Source organism: Aotus nancymaae, unplaced genomic scaffold (genome assembly GCF_030222135.1).
Source record: "Aotus nancymaae isolate 86718 unplaced genomic scaffold, 86718_ANA_hifiasm-v0.15.2.pri h1tg000008l, whole genome shotgun sequence".
Classification (NCBI taxonomy): domain Eukaryota; kingdom Metazoa; phylum Chordata; class Mammalia; order Primates; family Aotidae; genus Aotus; species Aotus nancymaae.
In genome coordinates, this window is record NW_026988419.1 from 44,091,113 (window position 1) to 44,111,068 (window position 19,956).

The 19,956-nt window shown below is 32.0% G+C and overlaps 1 protein-coding gene across 1 annotated transcript in view; it reads right to left on the reverse strand.

Annotated features, from left to right (window-relative positions):
* COL3A1 (collagen type III alpha 1 chain) overlaps positions 1 to 18,301 on the reverse strand; it is a 38,554-nt gene extending 20,253 nt beyond the window's left edge. The window contains exons 1-13 of the mRNA XM_012464103.2: positions 18,089 to 18,301; positions 7,832 to 8,034; positions 7,548 to 7,598; positions 7,016 to 7,129; positions 5,667 to 5,747; positions 3,867 to 3,920; positions 3,347 to 3,400; positions 2,504 to 2,557; positions 1,773 to 1,826; positions 1,563 to 1,616; positions 865 to 918; positions 400 to 444; positions 208 to 261 (exon numbers count right to left, since the gene is read on the reverse strand). Coding sequence (XP_012319526.2) covers positions 208 to 261; positions 400 to 444; positions 865 to 918; positions 1,563 to 1,616; positions 1,773 to 1,826; positions 2,504 to 2,557; positions 3,347 to 3,400; positions 3,867 to 3,920; positions 5,667 to 5,747; positions 7,016 to 7,129; positions 7,548 to 7,598; positions 7,832 to 8,034; positions 18,089 to 18,167 — 951 coding nt within the window. The 5' untranslated portion in view covers positions 18,168 to 18,301. The remainder of the gene's footprint in view (positions 1 to 207; positions 262 to 399; positions 445 to 864; positions 919 to 1,562; positions 1,617 to 1,772; positions 1,827 to 2,503; positions 2,558 to 3,346; positions 3,401 to 3,866; positions 3,921 to 5,666; positions 5,748 to 7,015; positions 7,130 to 7,547; positions 7,599 to 7,831; positions 8,035 to 18,088) is intronic.
* Between the last annotated feature and the right edge of the window lie 1,655 nt (positions 18,302 to 19,956).

The window sequence follows — 19,956 nt, forward strand, 5'->3', positions numbered from 1 at the left end:
GTTAACACAAAAATTCTCAATAGAGATAATAATTGTAAAACATTTATTTATTTCCTTTTAACTATAGCCACAACTTTATCACAGTATCTTTGAGTATGATTTTGTAGGAAAGTCATTTTCCTAACATATTTGTACAGCCTGAAACTTTACTGAGACATTGATCTGTCACTTTGAGTGTAGTTGTGCAATGTTAGTAACAATACTCACTGCGGCTCCAGGAAGTCCTGGCCGTCCTCTCTCACCAGGAGCCCCTCTTGGACCCTACAGAGTAAAATTGATAGTATGGTCTTACTCTAATCTTAACAAGTGTAAGAACAGTTGGGGTGGGAGCAAAGCCAGTTTTGGGTAACCATGAGGTTAGTAATAAAACTGAACATTATATGTAAGAAACGTAATTACCATGGGTCCAGGAGCTCCATTTTCACCTGGAAGACCGTTTTCGCCCTAGATGAATATAAAATATGTTAGCATTTTATATAAGAGGAAGATAACATTATCGATTTTTAAATATAGAATATCATGGAAAAGTTTACGGAGCCTAGAAAAAGATATACATTTTAACAATATTAATTTTTGTTACTATTTTATTTACCAGAAATCTCAATTTCTGTATTTAAAAACTTAAAGACTAAAGAGAAGTAATTGATAAATTATACTAAGATGCTCAACTATTTCTAATCTAGACTCTTCAAGTTATCAGTTTTCATGGAAATGTTAATATCTCAATTAGTTACAATTATTCACACCTAATAGGAAAATTCAGATAAATTTCAGAAAACAAGTTAAGCCTCACAATGCAAATCTTAAATATAGCTTTAATAGTTAATAAATTTACTTATAAAATATGATTTTGTTGTGATTTACCTTTAAGCCAGGAGCACCTGTTTCACCTTTTTCTCCATTTCGTCCATCAAAGCCCTAGAAAGTGTATAAAAATAGCAAAATTATTAAAATCTGTTAATAATCTAGAATGATTGATAAAATTTACATTGAATTTTTATAATTGATCTTTATAACACTACTTGCAAAATTACCTTAAATGATTTAAAACTTGTTTAAATGGGTTGAAGATATTTCACACTGATTTTACAGCAGGAAAATATGAACTAACTAGAAAGTGCAATTTAGTCTCATAAGAAAGTTGCCTTAACTATAGAGTAGCAAACATGAGTTTCATAGATTTTATCATAATTAAGTTGATAGGTTTTAGGCCCAGTTGGTTGAACGTACATAAGGTTTTGAATAGAATAAAGTTGTTCAACTCAATCTATAAATCATGCTAAGTTAATAAAAACCATAATTCGTAAAAGGTTTTTATTTTTTCTGATAGTGATAGTAAGAAAACTATATATTTCAAGATTATTTTATACACTAGAAATCAACTCCTTTAATTTGCATACAATGACTAGTTTGGTCAACAAATAAACTTTGCAAACTTAAAAAACCCAAATTAACTCATTGTCAGAATTACCTTTTTTGGCACATAATTGTCCAGTAAAATTCATTAGGCAAGTAAACATAGCCCAATGGGATACCTTGTAAGCAAGGTAGAAACTACTTACTCTGTGTCCTTTCATACCAGGGAATCCAGGTATCCCAGCTGGACCTTTAATACCCTAAAAATAATTAATGAAAAAATATTAATGAACCTTCAAATAGAATCACAATCTAGTAGTAAAACACTTTCTGTTTTAAGTTTAATTCAATTAAATTACATAATAGTTTTCAAGCTAAGATTACTACGATTAATTTATTAGATGCTGAAGACTTACTGGAGGTCCAGGCAATCCTCGCTCTCCAGGTCGTCCAGGTCTACCTGACTCTCCCTACGTGGAGAAATAAAGAATACTTAGGTGATCATGTATGAGAAAATACATTGTAGCCAATAAGCAAAGTGATTACTTTGCATTTTTCTCATGAAGGACTCATTAAAATGGTTACCCAAAATGTATAGTTGAGATCAGCTTTCTTGGTAGAAGGCGTGATGAGGACCTTTCCCATCTTTTATAAGCTTAAGTTGACATAAGCTTATGAAAGATAATGCAGGTGCTTCTAGTCACTGAAATAATATAGCCCTTCCTCAACCCAGTAAAAATAATTTGCTATTGGAAATTAAAAGGGAAAGAAAGAATGCCATAGAATTGAAGGTATCTATAACTTCCCAAGTTCATTAAGTAGTGGTATCGATTTCATCATTACAAGAGGCACACAGAAACGCTTACTTCTCCTCCAGTTAAATAGTATATTCAATGGATGAGCCATCTCAACAGTCAAAAAGCACTTTGGGGGTTTTATTTTGGAATTCCACAAATAAGATCTATCTATATGTATGTATGCAAATGCTGTATAGCTACTCAAAGATTAGTATGAGCTAAAATGTTGTTAAGACAACAATATTTTGAATAACATTTTTTTCTTCTGGGATTCTGACATAAAACAAATGCTGTTTAGAATATCCCAAGTTAAATTTTGCTGTATTCTTATTGAATTTTTAAAAACTTACATCTTTTCCAGCAGGACCAGATGGACCCATAGTACCAGGAGGTCCTGGAGGGCCCTGAAAATAAGGAAGTAAAAAACAAATAGACTGGTAAGTTTTTCTGTTACAATTTATTATTAAACAGTATGTATTCCGGCAAGGAACCTCCTTTAGAAAAAACTTTTAATGTTTCACATAATGAAAATGATACTTACTGAGTTAATATTATACATCTATTATATCAACTTATTGTTAATAAAAATTAAAAGCATCATATATCTGTATTTGATATTACATGTGTGTATTCATAAATTCAAATGTATTTCTACACTTTTTGGAATATTAAACATGTTTAAATATAAATATATTTCTAAATTTCATGAAATATTGAATTTAAATAATTCCATTTTATTTGCTCATTTGCACAGCATATCCTTCTGGAAGACTCTCTTAGATCATATGTTACTGTCTAACATATATGCATACATACATTTTTACATATGTACATATTTACATATGTAAATACATATAATTATACATATTTTTCAGTAGAGTAGATGTAAGAGTGAACTGAGTGGTTACAGAAAAATGAAACCTATATTTAATATATATAGAATGTGTATAAGCTCTGGGAAGTGGACTATTTTGATGTCTAATCATAAGGGAATTCCCTTATTAAGGAGTGTCTGTAAGATGGCTAAACAATTGAAAGAGTCCAAAAGACTCGATAAAATGCTTTTTGTTATTTACACATTTAAAGGTAAATGTAATCTTCATTTTGTAAGGATCTATACTTGTTCGAGAAAACAAAGGTAGGTTCCATATAGAATTATCAACTTATTGAATATAAATTGAATTGTTACTTACTGCAGGACCAGCTTGCCCAGGTTCACCAGGGGGGCCTTGGTAGCCTGGAGATCCCTAGTGAGTAGAATATGTAAATATTTTAAAAGTAACAAAAATCTTCATATAATTCATTTATGTCTTGACAGTAAGAAATCAGGATTGTGAATGTAATCAGCAAAATTTTACTCCAGTTTATAAATATTGAGACCAAAATTTTTTCAGATCAGAATGAAGTTAATATATTGCATTCCATTAATTTGCATGTGGTATGGCTTTTAGTTCAAAAAGAATGGTTTTGGACTAAAAGCCATAACACATGCAAATTAATGTGGTTTAATTTTACCAAAGTCTTAATTGCTAATAATTGTTGGTGGAAAGGAATTAAATATGGAATTCCATCTTTGAAGACTTAAACATTTTCTTGGTATGACTTCTTTAGTTAATTGGGATTATGCATGCTGGAATGGTTGAATTATAGCAGAATATATATTAATTTGATTTTTCTAACAATGAAGAAAACACCACTAATGGCTATACTTACAGGGGAACCAGGGTGACCAGATGTACCAGGGGGACCGGGAGGACCTGGGGGGCCCTGAAATGTGAATTTGAATGAAAAACAAAATAAATGAATGTAGAATCCACTTTATTCATGCCTCAAAGTGATAACACTCTTTAAGAATAATACTGGCATTGTTAAAACTGTGACCAATTATATCTCATTTTTAATAACTATTTTTGATTCATGAGATCTACAATAAAGATATTAGCAAGCAAACATTAATGAAATTCTTACTGATTCCATGTAAATTATTAATAAACATTATAAAATGTTGTCCTGAACTCCTAAGGAGGGGAATTGAAAATCTGGAAAAATTAGTACACAATGATATGAAAATCCCTGCAATATGAGAATCAATTTCTCAATTGGCAGTGAAACTCAGTGTGGAACAATATTTATTGCCACATTATAAATACTGTATCAGGTATCTAAAATAATAATGTAAATCAACCCTAAATCCATAATTATGTTGATATAGATATCACAGAGTTAATTGACAGAGATTCATATGATCACACAAGAATCATCTTACATAGGACACTTGATTTATTACTGTTCCAAAATACAGATTAAACTAGAAAACCTTCAGCATGCTGAAAGCAGCATGCTTCAGGTTTGTAGCATGCTGTTTCTAAATACAGATAGTAAATTTATAAAACAGTAGTTTGTATATTTACATTTTCTCTTAAAAACACTTTTCTGAAATGTCAATGCGTGTTGACTTGTTTTTGTTTTTTGTAAAAACTTTATATTTGATTAAAAATAGGATTAATATAATGTGAATGTAGCTGAGTAAGACTCAATGTATACGTAAATTAACATAATTTTCTTTCTGGCTTTGAAAGACATACAAAAAAATCACAGTTCCTAAAATAGTCAAGATACATAAAATTCTGTTTTTGTGATATACTTTATGTTAATGCTAAAGGTCTTTCTTTATATGTCATTTAAATCTATTGGGAAAAATTTTGTTCTCTCTAATTTTGGAAGTCATGAATATACAGTCCAATGGTCTGAGCAGCAATCCTCCTCAATAACAGAGAATCCAGAGCTGTGCTTTATTTACACTTATGTACTTGTTGCCTGCAGTGAAATTATAACTTTCACTACTATTGATTCTCCTGAGAGCCTGTTCTATAACCAGGGTCGTGCACATGGGCCAGTACATATTGTGCACATGTGCCCAGATTTCAATTATTTTCATTATTTTCTTCTATCGAAACTCTAGGTCATTTACAATGATGAAAACCCTTTATGTACAAGATGAATAGCTATTATTTAAAGAAGATAAACTTGAAGAATCAATGAATTCTGGAAATATTGATTTTTGATTTGAGAATTGCAGGTGACACTGATTGTGGCATTTGACATTCATTATCTGGACTGTCATCTGGAAAGCAGCATTTGATGAAAGAAAAGACATAAAAGGAAGATTCTGAAGAACTTAGGTGAGAAAGAGGAAAAGCAGAAGTGAGTAACAAAATGTGATTAAAATTAGAGAATATATGAGTGTGAGACCTAAGCATGAAGGAAGATGGACCTCTGTACACCAGGTGGTTATATAAAGGAGAAGTGGCAATACAGGCATAATATGAGAAAAAATGAGTTGAGATAGAAAAAACATGATAATGCTATCATTTTCTTTTCCAACCTTAGTAAGAATAAGCTATTTTGCACAATTCCATAAAAATACTGAATTCCTAAAAGAGCAACCATTCAAAATTTAACAAACCAGAAAGATAATAAAGCTCTAAAGTGCTAAGAAACATTTGTACATACGGCTGGCCCAGGATAGCCACCAACTCCGCCTACTGCTACTCCAGACTTGACATCGTATGAATCATACTGGGGAGAATAGTTCTGTGGCAAGGAGACCAAACATATGTGATCATGTTAATATACAGTTCATCATTCTTTTAAAAAGCATTTAGAAGGGCATGCAACATCTACTATCCACTGATAGATTTTTGTGTGCCAAAAGATGTGGTATGTGTTAATTCATTATCTTGCTTATCCTGTCTTTTTGTAGATTTAGACATTAGATATCCTACAGAAACATTTTGTTGTTTGATACACTGATCTTTCCACTGTGTTCAATGTTAATTCCCCCCAATTTTCTTATCATGCAGCTATTATTTCTAAGCAGTACCTCCATCACTACAAACATGGGATCATAGGCTGTTTGAGGCCAAAAGACTCTTGAGATCGTATAATACACCTTCTCATTTTGAGCCAAAAAAAAATGAAGTCAAATTATTTTTCCAACAGTGAATGATACAAGTAAAATTCATATCCCCTGGATTCTGGTTAATATGACTAAAAGATTCACTCAAATAAACATCTCCGTAGAAAATAAGTCAAAAAATAGTAGAAAAACTCATATGCTTGTTGGATTTCTTCAAAACTTTATTCTAAGTTCTAGGCCTAGAGTTAGGTTCTATTTGGTTACCAGAGTAAGAAGTTAGACAATATCCTTTGGCTCTTGCTGAATTGCTTTTTGAAAAGCACTTTTTAACCTCACAAAGATTTGTGTCATATGTTTTCTTATTTCACCTAATTTCATGCAGCAGAAATTTTGTCATATTTATTTGTTTGATTGTTTTATATGCAGAGTTAGTTGGTTGCCACGCCTCAGGAGAACCACGATGTGCTCTGAAGTATTAGCAAGAGCAGTTTCATAGGCAGAAATTATCTTGTTGATTTGAGTTCAGTATGAATGTTTGCAGTTATTCAACTGCTTTTTGTCTAAACTTTTAGAGGCTTTGACGTTGGTGTTACTAAGGGAATAAAGTATAGAGGTAGTACTAACTGAATTATGTAGGTTAATTTTTTATAAGTTGATAGTTCACGTCTACATAATGTGTATGCTATATATCTACTGAGAAATTGACAAATTTTCCAAGGATATAGTAGCAATGACATTAGCATTATGAGGAAGAATGAATACTTATAGAGCACTTAGGATAGTGCCTAATACATAAAAACACTAAATAAAGATTTATTAAATACATAGAATCAGAGAACACATACGAAGAACTCATAATAGTGAGATACAGTATAGAGTAAAGAAAGAAGATGAACTAGATAAACTTTATAATGGGATTTTTAAATATTGTAATTTATTATACCTGAGGACCAGTAGGGCATGATTCACAGATTCCAGGAGGGCCAGGAGAACCAGGGGAACCTGGTTGTCCTGGAATACCAGGGTCACCATTTCTCCCAGGAATACCAGGAGGGCCCTAATAAAAAAAGAGGTAAATAGTGAAAAATCCTGGTGATTCAGAATCATTATCAGATTGTTGTTTCCCTGCTTTATAATATTAGGAATCAATGTAATATATTTTCTTCATAACACATACTTCTTAAAATCTGTGAATAATTTAAGCATAATGTATTCCTTTGTATATTGACCTATATGTTTTCTTCAAACTGATCATGGGGATGAAGATATAATATGAATTTTGGGGAATTGAAATCTTTACATGTACAATTATGGATTCTCAGTTTGTTGTTTGGTGCCATTATTCAAATATGTGGTACTAAAGAGAATGTATGATGGACGTTCAAATCTAGAAGGGATATGAGAAGAAAAAAAGCAAACTCTTACTAGAATTATCATTAGTATTAATTTTATTCCACTGAAGAATGTTTACTTACTGGATCTCCCTTGGGGCCTTGAGGTCCTTGGCCATTAGGAGGGCGAGTAGGCTAATAAATGGAAAAGAAACAATTTAAAATAGACACAGAATTTGCACATTATTTCTTAACCCAGATTCTAACCAATCCTTATCTCTAAATTGAAATGTCTCCTTTTTACTTGGAATACCAACATGGCTGTTTGACAGACATGACTTTCATTTCCTCTAGGCTCCTATGATATAGGAACTATGCATGTGTCTAAAAATGAATATTGAAGATGTACAGTTTATCTTTAAACTCACAGCAGTTGGAGGCTGTGGGCAAACTGCGCAACATTCTCCAAATGGAATTTCTGGGTTGGGGCAGTCTAATTCTTGATCGTCACATATTATGTCATCGCAGAGAACGGATCCTGAGTCACAGACACATATTTGGCATGGTTCTGGCTTCCAGACATCTCTATCCGCATAGGTCTGGCCAAGATGGGAACATCCTCCTTCGACAGCTGAAAAACAAGTTAGATGACATGAAGTTCCCTTAGGTTTTGCTGAAATATGATTTTTGTTACTCTGTCAGGACTATTAATTAACAATAGCCAAACCTGAGATGGTTTGAAACAAATAATTTCTTCCTTTCATTAGAAAATTCTATTTTCCCTACATAATTTGCTAAGCAGTAAGAAATTAATTAAAATATCATATCTACTTATTAACATAAAATTGGCACACCATAGTCAATTTTCCTTAATACCAGCAGGTATTTTAATTTCATTTACAGTAGGATTTAACACCAATGTATACCACACAATATTTAAACATGTATGTATTAATTGCACAATTGCACAGTTGAAAATAAGCTTTTCTACCCAATTGCTATTCTTTGCTTTAACAGCAGATGGGAGCATTAAACTAAACTAAAAAGATGATTTTGTCACTAACTCTGAAGACTTTCTGGATTTTATTAACCTATTTGAGAAATTCAAGGGAAAACTGAGCTAATCTTGGCACCATAAAACTTTACCAGATTTTCCTGGGAAAGCTTTAACAGAACTTATTGTGTGTATTGAATGTCACTGTTAGCTCTGTTTGGCATTAGTAGGTCAACATGATATGACATAATATACTGTATATCCCATATGGATGGAAAGTCATTTCCAAATCACCAAAAAGAAAAAAAAGATGTTTTTAAAATAAATATTGGCAAGGAATAAGTAAAAATAATAGGGAAAATATGAATCACAACCATCTGTATTTGTGGCTTGAAATGTTAAAAAATTTGCTTCAACCAAAATTTTAGACTTGCTTCATAATTATCTGCAAGGTACTGAAATTTCAGCAGCTATTAACAATGAATCAGCTTAGGAATTGCCAAAACAAAACCTGGTCTCAATTCTTAAAGCATTAGCTGTGGATTGTGCTTAAATACAACTTTAATTCTTGAGAATTAGTGTGATAGTTTGCCAGTAATTGAGTAAATAAATAATAAGTCTCTAAGCAGCTGCAAAAATTGTTGCAAACAACAAATGATGTACCGTTTAGTAATTTATATTTTTGTGAGACAGCCAAACTTTTATTTCTCAAAGCCATGATCGTTAAAGTGTCTACTAAAGGAGGGCTGCTTCTGGGTAGGCAAGTAGTTCAAAACTACTTTTTACTACCTAGTGGTCAAGAGGCCTTTCGGTGTTCCTGAGATTTTTCCATCTGGGCACTACGTGCATCCACAAAAATTACCTTTTCAAATTCTTGTTTCTATATCATCTCTCTATCCGGGGAAATAATAATTTAGGTTCATATTTAAATAAGTCAAAATGTTTAGCTGATTTACTAAATGTTCACCAAAAAGAATTTCAAAGCCTAGACTCTAGAGAGTACTGAAATTGCTTCCCCATTTCATTTCCATTTTTGTGTTCTGATACAAATTTAATATTATACAACACACTTGATCTATTTGAGAAGTTTAAAAAATCCATTCTTACTTTATGTTACAATTTCTCAATGTAGTTTACAGCTACTGAAGGAAAGCTTCATTTTTTAATTGCAATTTTAAGTAGGCAAGTAATTTGTTTATTTAAAAAAGTTATTATAATTCCTCCCTTATGCTTGAAACACATACATGAAAACATGGGCTATATTTTCTATATACATTTCCTAAGCTTTTAAAGGAGCATTTCTTAATTCTTAGTGAATCTAGAAGCTGAACACCAAAAAGCTTATCTCGGTGCAAATGAAGTAGGCCTATCTGAATGGTGTTATGGAAAATATATTTAAGAGAAGAACAAATAATCATTTACACATTGGTGTGAACACCAATAACATAGAAGGGTCAATGCTTTAAACCCATTTGTTCTCTAGACGGAAGTGGCATCTTACATTTAAGTCTTAAGTTCACCAGTTTACAGAAAAAGTCTGAAGATTTGGGGTTGGAAGATTGTGCAGTAAAATTACATGGAACACATGCTTTGCATTGGTACTTTTCCTTAAAATGAACGACTTAAAATTTTTCTCTAGATCAACTTTTTGTGAAATGTTCCTACAGATTAGTTTCAACTCAAGATTTTCCCATTAATGTATATTTTAAGCCCTCCCAGATCCATCCTCAAAAACATGGTTAGATTGTTACTGATGATTCTTTTAGCTCTTTGCCTCTGAATCAGAAATATCTTTTAACATTTAATACAGCATGTGGGTTACAAAAAGCAGCTCTTAAATACTAAAGGCATATTAAAGACAAATGAGGATAATAGTTAAAGTTAGGGTCAAACATTTCCTATTTTAAACATCTTCTATATGTTATTGATCTGCCTAGAAATTAACATAAATACTTTTCCCTCCTATGTATTCATCCTTCTATGTTCATGCCTCATTAAGGGTGTCCTCACATCATTAGAAATACAGTACTTTCCATTTGTTCTGCTAATTATTAAATAAATGAGCACAATGTTGACATTAAAATTGTAAATGAATCTGTTAAAATTGGGTTAAACTCGATGTTATAAAAATTTAAGTAGTTATTTAGCTTATTGTTTCCAAATTTTATTAGAAACATATTATAGTACTTTTTTAAAACACAGAGGTCTCAATATAAAGATTATTTTAGTGCAATTTAAAACATTGTCATATTCTTAAGGTATTTTTTTTCCTCCTGACCTGCACATGACAGTCAACATGGTGTGTGCATACTTTGTTTTACTTTAGAAAGTCATACTGTTTTAAGTAAAAAAAGAAAAGAGAGTTGGAATGCTTAAAAAATAAGAATTAATGTAGCAGCTTTGTTTATTGCCATAACTATTTCACGTCCACTTGAAATAAATTTGGCTCTCCTGAAAAGTCAGTTCCTGTAAAAACTTGTGGCTGAAAATTAGGCCTTTCTGTGTTTTTCAAACTTATTTACCTTTGCTGAAAATATTGAGTTTTGTGTAGCTTTCTTTATTATCCTATGCATGACAAAATATGGTTAGTAGTATATTCCACTGAAAGCTAAACCTCTTAGACTGGTGTTTCGTGGACCTTAGTTTAACACCTGGTAATATGTGGGAAAATCATGGCAAGGTCAAGGGAGAAAGTGTTTTGTTTCAAGAGGAATGAAAATGCTCTAGTTAGCCATTTGCAACATTTAGAAATAGAATAGAAAATGGGATTCAGAGATAAGTCATCTCATATTATTTTCTTCATTTCTTAGATATCTCTATTCAGAGTAGCTTTGATAAAAAATGTTTATTTTTTTCCCAAAAGTATTAAATAAAAGGCAAATGATTTCATTTTACTATTGGAAAGTAATGGATTTTCCAATTACTTCCTTTATTTTTGTTGTTTAAACTAAATCTCTCTGTTTCAATTTGTAATTAATTTTAAACTCCATCTCCCATGTCGTTTGGTGTTTCTATTCCTTACTACAGAGTAAATTCTGAAAGAAATTTCCTTGTGATCACACAAGCAATGCATTAAACTCAATCATCTCCTTGCTGGGATCTATAACATAAAACATATTGAAGTTATCACATGACTTAAACTACTCTTAGCTCTTTCCTAGTTTTCTTTTTTGGAATTTTAGAGAAAAATAAAGCCAGATAACATAATTTTATATTTTTAGACGTGTGTAAAGCTTACTTTTTTGTGATTTTTGTTTCTATTCTTTATGTTAAATCATGCTGACTTGAAGAAATCATATTGCTAGGACCAAATAAAAATGCAATTTATGTTTATCTTAATACTACTTTTGGAGCAATAATATTATTCCCTAAAGCACCTAATAAAATTGTTAATTTGGCTTAAATAACAAGTTAGTATTTTTTCCTTTTCTCTTCTTGCTGAATCTTTATCTGAGAAGAGGTGTTCTTTAATCTTAAAATCTAACAATCACAGATTTGATATATAAATTATCATAATTTATTTTTATTACTTTAAAAAGCTGAATATTTTGTACATGTGGGCAGTTGGAGTTCATATAGTTTCCAATTGAAACATGTTTGGTTTGGCTTTTAAGTGATACTGTTTGAAAAAAAAATTGATACTGTTTGGAAAACATAAATTTTAATAAAATATTTTTTTTCTACTGCTTATGTATCCGTTAGAGTATCTTAAAATATGTTAGATGACTTAACAAAAAGGACTCTGAAGAAAATATCTGTAGACATTATAGGTGAATAATTTTAATTTAAAAGCATTGTTTTGCATTGACAAAAAAGATTCTATTTATTCTTGCTCTCTCCAGGAAAAATAAATTGATAAATTAGCATTTGTAGATATTTTCTTGTTTCATATTTTATAAATACATGATTTTTCAATCTTCAATTAGAAATTTCCTTTAAGTTGATTAGTATTTTATTCTGTTAAAATAAAATAATTAGATAATTAGAAAATTTAAAATATCATATATCTAACCACCAACAATTGCATATATAATAAAATCTGCTTAGAGTCAAATTATAAAAAACATCGAAGAAAATATATTCTACTTGTCTTATTACAGTTGGAAAATAACTTTAAATTTTATATTCTTATAAATAAAATTTTACATTTCACCATCCTTATCACTGAGTTACTAAGTACTTTAATTTCTTCCTTCATTTTATTTGCCAGTGTTAGTAAAACTAGTGGTAGGCAGAGCTTGTATAGTACCTTCTGTCTTGTAGGAACTGGTCTGAGTAGTTTGCATATCTATTTTGCTTCATACTCCTAAAGGCCCTGTGAGCTTAGAGCTGTCGTAATCCTAATTTTACAGATGAGGAATCTAAACCATAGAAACATTAAGTAATTTTCCCAAGGTTACATAGTCAGGGTAAAAAAGAAGATTTGAGTGTAAGAAGGCTTTCTCTAAATTTGATACTCTAAATTACTGCATTCTATTTTCTTTCTGCTATTTCAAAACTGAGTATGATTAAAGAAACCAACTTCAAAGCTCTGTCATATGTGATTTTTCTTATCCCTGCAAAGTTAAAATCTGAGTATAGATAGGTGTATTTTTAAGGAAAACAGTTCTCTGCAAAATATCTTTTTTGTCTGGCCTCAAAACAGGAAGATGCCATTTGCAGTTAAATTCTCCTGTTTATTTTCTCTTGACCTTATGAAGAAGGGTTATATCTCTAAAGCCACCCTGATGACATCCAGACCACCAACAAAATAAATGTGTGATTCAGAAACCCAGCATATGTTTTGCTATATACACAGAAGTAGGATTCTAATAACAACAATACCAGACAGACAAGACTTCTGGATCCAATGCAAAAATATGTTTAAGATGTCTCATTAGCACCCTATTTTTCAGAAAATATAATTATTAAATGATTCATATTAATGCATATCTATGTTCATTAGATGTTTTCGTTGAATGAAACTTGAAAGTTGTGAATATGCTATGCAACTCCAAAGAGTATTTCTATGATTTTAATTTACTTGATAAATGCAGTCTCTGTCATCCTTCAATGTGAAATACTATAAAGAAACAGTTTCAGAAAAATATACGTCATTTTACTGACGCAGTACTCTCTCAATACTAGTTTTTGAGGCAAATTTAACTTTTAATAATTTCTGGATCTTTTCTCTTTTATGTTTACATCTTTTGGACATTTTGACTCATCCTCTTTCAGTGTTTCATTTTGTTCATTAAGGCTACATTCTAAACAGCAGTGCTTGACCTCAGTCATGGAAAAAAGCAAGGGTTTTATTAGTTAATCTGAAAGGAATCCACTTCTGCTGTGTTTTCATTAGACACAGACTGAAACTTTAGTGGTTAATGTAACTCCCCAAACTGCAGTTCACAAATGATTTATGTAAGAATAGCTATCTCATTTTTTCCGTTGTCATCTTGACATGAAACAGACAAAGTTTCCCCTTTGAAAAGTCTGGATAGTTTTTTTACACTAGATGACCTTTTTTTTTTTTTTTTTTTTTTTTTTTTTTTTTTCTTGGAGTGTGGAAACAATGAGATTGAGCTTTTTTTCCTAGGGAAAACTGTTTTACAAGAAACAGTTCACTGAGAGGGTTCCAGAAAGTTATTGTAGACCTGGAAACTTTACAACTGTTCCTCATGTCCAGCAAAAGCAATAACATCTTTCATCTTTAAAGCTTTAATTCTTAAGCAATCTACTTTAATCACTTCAAGACGGTGATATCCCTAGATGTTACAAAATAAAAGAGCTGGGCTACATAATTTTTGGAACTCTGCACCAAAGAAGCCATTCACAATGGAAACCGTGGAGTTTCGGTAGATGGCACTCTTTTCTCTGAGTGACAACTCAAGGTCCAGCATGTGACTGTAGATGTAGAACAGGGATTTCCTGAGGAGCTGTCCTTTAGCCTCAACTATAATCCTGGCAAACTCACAGCCAATCATTCTTGATTTTTAAAAAGAAGCCTGTAGATAAGACATCAATCCAGGAATCTGAATTAGTTAAAAGGCATTTAATCACACAGTCTTTCCTTCTTTCCCAGAATTGTTCCAGTGGCTTTGCTTTCTTTTCTTATAATGCTGAAATGTTTAATTCCAGAATTTAATAAAAATATCTTTTTATGTATAGGCCTTTAGATCATCTGGAGAGTATTCAACATCAGGTGATCTAAAGGCCTATACATAAATAGACAGTTTTGAAAATCCAAACTTTTCAAAGCTCAGATAAGGAAATGCAAGGTACCATGGATACAAAAACACAAAATTTTGTATTATAATACTTTATTTACTCACATGGAACTGATAATTTCTTTTAAAATCATAAGATCCTGAGCTTCTGGGGTTAAATTTACTACTTTCTATAAAGTTGAGTATTAAACAGAAAAATACCTACTCTTTTTTGACCTTTAGAAATGTATCATTAGCTCATGTACTTTCTAGGATGATAAATAATTTTTTTAGTATCTTCTTTCAATGACAAATAGTTACAAAAAATTCAAATACTGTGATTTTAATGTGTGTTCTGTAATTATCTAGGACTTAACAGAATTTTGGTCCTAACCTTGACTCCGTCATTTGCTAGTTTTTTAATCTCAAATGAAGCACTGATCCATGTTAGATGACTGACCCTGAGATATGTGAGCAAGGATGCATCATCTCCCCTTAAAAGTGCAATTGTTTCTAAATTTATGCTTCATTTTTCTGTTAGTTCAGTATGTTTAATTGCAGGGACAAACACAAAGCAGAAATCTTGAATGTTACTTGATCAAGTTACAAATTCTCTCATAAAGCATAATGAAAAATAAACTCTTATGACCTCTAATAAGAAACTGATTCTCTGTGTTTATTTACAGTTTCAAAATTCTAAAACAACTAAAGGCCCACAGTTCACTTTACTGGAATTATCACTATAGCAAAATACAGAAACTCAAATATTAGTACACATTTAATTAAAATAAAGTTTGTTTTTGCTTGAATGAAGCAATATTACTTAGTAACAGCTGTCTATAATCTATCTAGCAAATAGAGTGAATAAAATACTTATGTCAAATAAAGACTATATCAGAGTTATGAAAAATTCATTCAAAAAATAGTCATATGTGGAATTTTTTAATAGCCGTAACACTTAAGCTAATTTCCAAAAAGTCTCTGAATATTGTTGCCATTGTGTTTTTGTGTCAGTATGTGTGTTTATATTATTTTATCCATAATATACTAATTTCCTTAGGAAAGCAGTGTTAACATTCAAAATTCATGCATGTTATTTTTTTTAAAGCACATTATAAACTACTGAAACCAGCTATGTAACATTAATATTGGCATTCATCGTGCAAATGGTAACCTGGCTTGTCAGCCACTAGGTGACGCATCTTTGCACTTAAAATTTGGCATGTTTAAAAACTACAGGAAATATAAAACAGACCATGTTTCTCCATTGGTGAAGTAAAACACATGAATTAAATACAACTTTCACAAATTTGTAAAAAGACCAAAATTCTTTTTGAGGACTTATGTTCCAGAAATTGCCTGTGTGTGAACTAGAAGTGAGTGTCCATTAGAGCTGTGCTGTCTCCGAATTTATAAGGACATATATAAGAAACCCCCACTCCAGAATTTTATGACAGTTCCCAGTATGCTGTATATTCAGATACCTCCTGTAACTTTTCCAAAGCTATCTACTCACACAATATTCTTGTAAAACCCATAGGGAACATAAGATGTACTGTCTTAAATTGCTGAAACTTTAATTCATGACAAAAAAAAAAATTGGCTGAACAAGATCTCTTTCAACTCTTTTTGAGCTTAAGAGCACACAAACACATCAGCAAAATTTTATACTTATTGATTATTTTTTGCATCTAAAGAGAAAAAGGAAAATAGAGCTTAATGTGATGTCAAGGTACTGTAAGTATCAAACACTCCTCCTCTAAAGTTGGATTGGGAAGAAAAATAGCTGCAGTGGTTATAAAAAGCTTCTAACTGCAACTACAAATGTATTGCAACTAGGCAACTACACTAGGCAACTACAAATGTGTTGCAGTTTTTTGAGCTAAAATCCCAAAGTTCGTAGTCTTCTCAATAAATGGGTGGTGGGGGATAGCAGTTGTTTGTTATCCTAAGAAAGGGCTGGTAGTTGTGGCATCTTGTAGGAGGAGCAGGATAGAGAGAAAAAAGGAGAAAGGAATAAGAAAGGAAGAAGGATTGAGAGTTCTGGGGAAAGAAAGGGTGAGGAGACAAGGAGAGAGAGAACTGAAAAAAGAAATGGAGACATAAGGAGGCCACATGGGGAATAGAGAGGGAGTAACAGGCAGGGAAGACAGAGGAGGAGTAGAGAATGGGCTTGCCTAGGAAGGGGTGGGGTGATGAGTGAAGAGGAGTCTAAAGGAGCCAAACAGGGCAGAGAGAGATAAGGAGGAGGGGAAGGGAAGGAGAGGAGGGGTAAGGAGGAGAGGAAATTAAGGGAACAAGGAATATGGGTGTTTCTTTTCTTTTGTGTCCATGGGCCAAAGATAACTAAAGACATTTCATCATATATCTACCCCTGCCCCCCTACATACATTTACATGTATTACTTGTGAAGACAACAAAGATTTGATATTACGAACAAAAGACAAATTTTCATGCAATGTCTTTGCAAAATCTACAGTTTTAAATGTAACCGTGTTTAGTTATGTGCAATAAAAATTGTCTAGTAAGTTCTCCTATCTTTACATTTAACATTTAATTATTTATTTCTATGGAAGTTTGTATTCCAATTTGTTCAGTGTTTTCATGACTATGGTAAATAAAATAATACCTTTACATAAATAATGAGACAAATGTGTTTTTTAGGAGAAAATAGAATATGACAAACATTACATGCAATTATTAGAAAATACAGCAAAATGGCTTTCTGGAGTCAAACAGTACTAGTATCTTTACCTTGTTTGTAGAAAAGTCAAAACTCCTGTTGAAAACATTTTTTAAAAAGGATTTTCTTCATTAATGCGAATGCAGTTAAAATGTAGAATATGTGGAAAATATTAGTCCCTTAACAACAAGCTACTAGAAAATATGAATTAATCAGTCATTCTTGAAACAGACTAAAACAGGAATAATAAAATATTTTAGCAGTTTGATCCCTTTGAAGAACGTTTATAGATATCTTGTTGCCATTTTACAGAAATATATTCAATGATTCTGAATGCATAGTACCTTCCTTTAGACTGTTCTTAATCCATGCTATTTGAAATGCATTCTTATTTAGAAAACAATGTTCAATATTCTAACCTTACAAAGAATCCAGCAGACAAAGAGGAATATAAAATTATCACAAGAGACCAATAACTTCCAGACTGCCTGGGGAAGCATTCCAAGATGTTAACAATCCAGGAGGGAAAATTTTTAAAGCCATTTTTAAAAGTTTCCAGTGCCTTTAACATGAAAACAAGTTAGTACAAGAACATCTTTTCTTAAACAACCACAGAACTCTTAAATACACACGTAACATAATACTATTATTTTTCAACAAATGTGAAAAGCACAGTCATGGCCAGTTCAATGATTCACAATTGGGAGCTTATAGAGAAAATTATTTTTAATCAGGTAGCTGATACTCCCTTTTATACCTTTCTTTGTGAGGAGAAGAAAAGACAAAAATCCCATAAAGTTTCTTGAAATTAGTACCTACTCACCTTCCTGTTGTGCCAAAATAACAGTGGGATGAAGCAGAGCAAGAAGTAGCCAGCTCCCCTTTTGCACAAAGCTCATCATGTCTAAATATCAGACATGAGACTCTTTGTGCAAAAAGGAGAAAAGAAAAGCAGTTCAAAGTAGCACCATCAGTTGTTCCCTGCGCTTCAGCACCGGGCCCGTCATAAAACTCAGCCACTGAGATTCCTTTGCTTTGGCCTTAAATAGGAAAAAGTTTGGCTTCCCTCACTTTCCAGCCCCTTTCTGAAATATGAGAGCCGCACCCATCCCCTCAGCAGTAAAAGAAATGATAAATATTTCTTTTTCCCGTATAGAACACACAACCCACAGTAAGAAAAAGAGTACATCTGGAGTTTGTATGCATCTGCTTATGTAAAAGTTTGTTACATATTTCAGTCTTACATATATGTTTGTATAACTTGGAATGTATATAGAAATGCTCTGCCTTATGTTTTAATATATATAATTTAAACGTATATATTTTTATTTTCCCTTATAAAGTTAACAACTGCATCATTTTGAATAGTTGTTTGATGCCCATTTCTCCGGTAGGTCTAATTTGCAGAACTGATCTTCCCAGATTTTTTTGTTGGGATTTTACCAGAATTAACCCTAACTCAATTTAAATAGGAAACTGTAAGAGATTCACTGGAATAAAACAGCCTCCGTTTGACCCTTCGACTCATCCACCCACCCTGGTCCCAGAAGTTAGGTTTCAGGCAAATGTCAAAAGACAAAGTATTTGAGCTATGTTTGAATGGCTTCCTGAAAGTTAGATACTTATCTATAGCTGTTTCCATTTCTCACAAATTTCTTTAGCAAGCTAGAGTGCTTTCTTGTGAGATTTCCAATTTTTATGTTGCCTGGGAAAGATAAACAGATTTTTCTAGAGAAAAATTCAGGCTTCTCATGATATAACTTTTTAGGAAACTGGAAGAGAAAGAGTTTATCACATAGAATAGCAAAAGAGTACCAGAGAAAGTTGTCATTTTTTTCTGCATTACTCTAAAGATCAGTATAAATATTTCTAATTTAGACTTTCATGTGTATACTTTCCAGATCCTCATCCACAAAACTTTCCAATGCATTTCAGGATCTATCTAAGCAGTAATTTTTGTGTCATATATGAAAGAGGGGCAAATACCATTTATAGGTCTTTGATAAATCTCTGCAGGAAAAATATGCTTGTCCAAAGTATAAGGATATATCTGGCAATGGAGATATTTCTTTATACTCTAATCATAAGTTCATAGTTATCTATCTCTTTATATCCTAATCATAAGTTCATCTATCTCTATAATCTACAGTGGACATTTCAATTGTAATTGAGGTCACTTGAACGAATTTTCTCCATGTTAACCTAAACACGTCCATCTCTATGCCCGTGCACATGAAATTCTCCCCATTTTACAGCTGTTCATGGAAGTCACTTCCTCATGCCTCAATGCAAAACTTTGCTCCTTAAGTAAATTACCTCCTTTAAACTTATTTTCATCTTTCTCTTTCTTCCAATTTGTGTTACTCAATTTTCACTCGATTTATATCGTATGTATATTCCCAGATGTACATGAATCCTGTAAGCATGGGCAGTCGCACACTTGCTTTCTTATATCTTTAATCACAAGGAGCACAAACCAAGACATCTCACTGTAAATGACATCATTTGACAACAGGAAAGAAAAACTAGAACAAGACCAACCTCCTGTGTATCTTCTTAGTTTGGATTGGGGAGTTTTTGCTTGGGGGCGTGGGGGGAAAGTAACTTTTGAGAATGGTCATGAATATAAGCTTTTCTATTGGATCACAGTAGAGATGTTGGGGAAAGATTGTTATATATGCATGTTTCTGT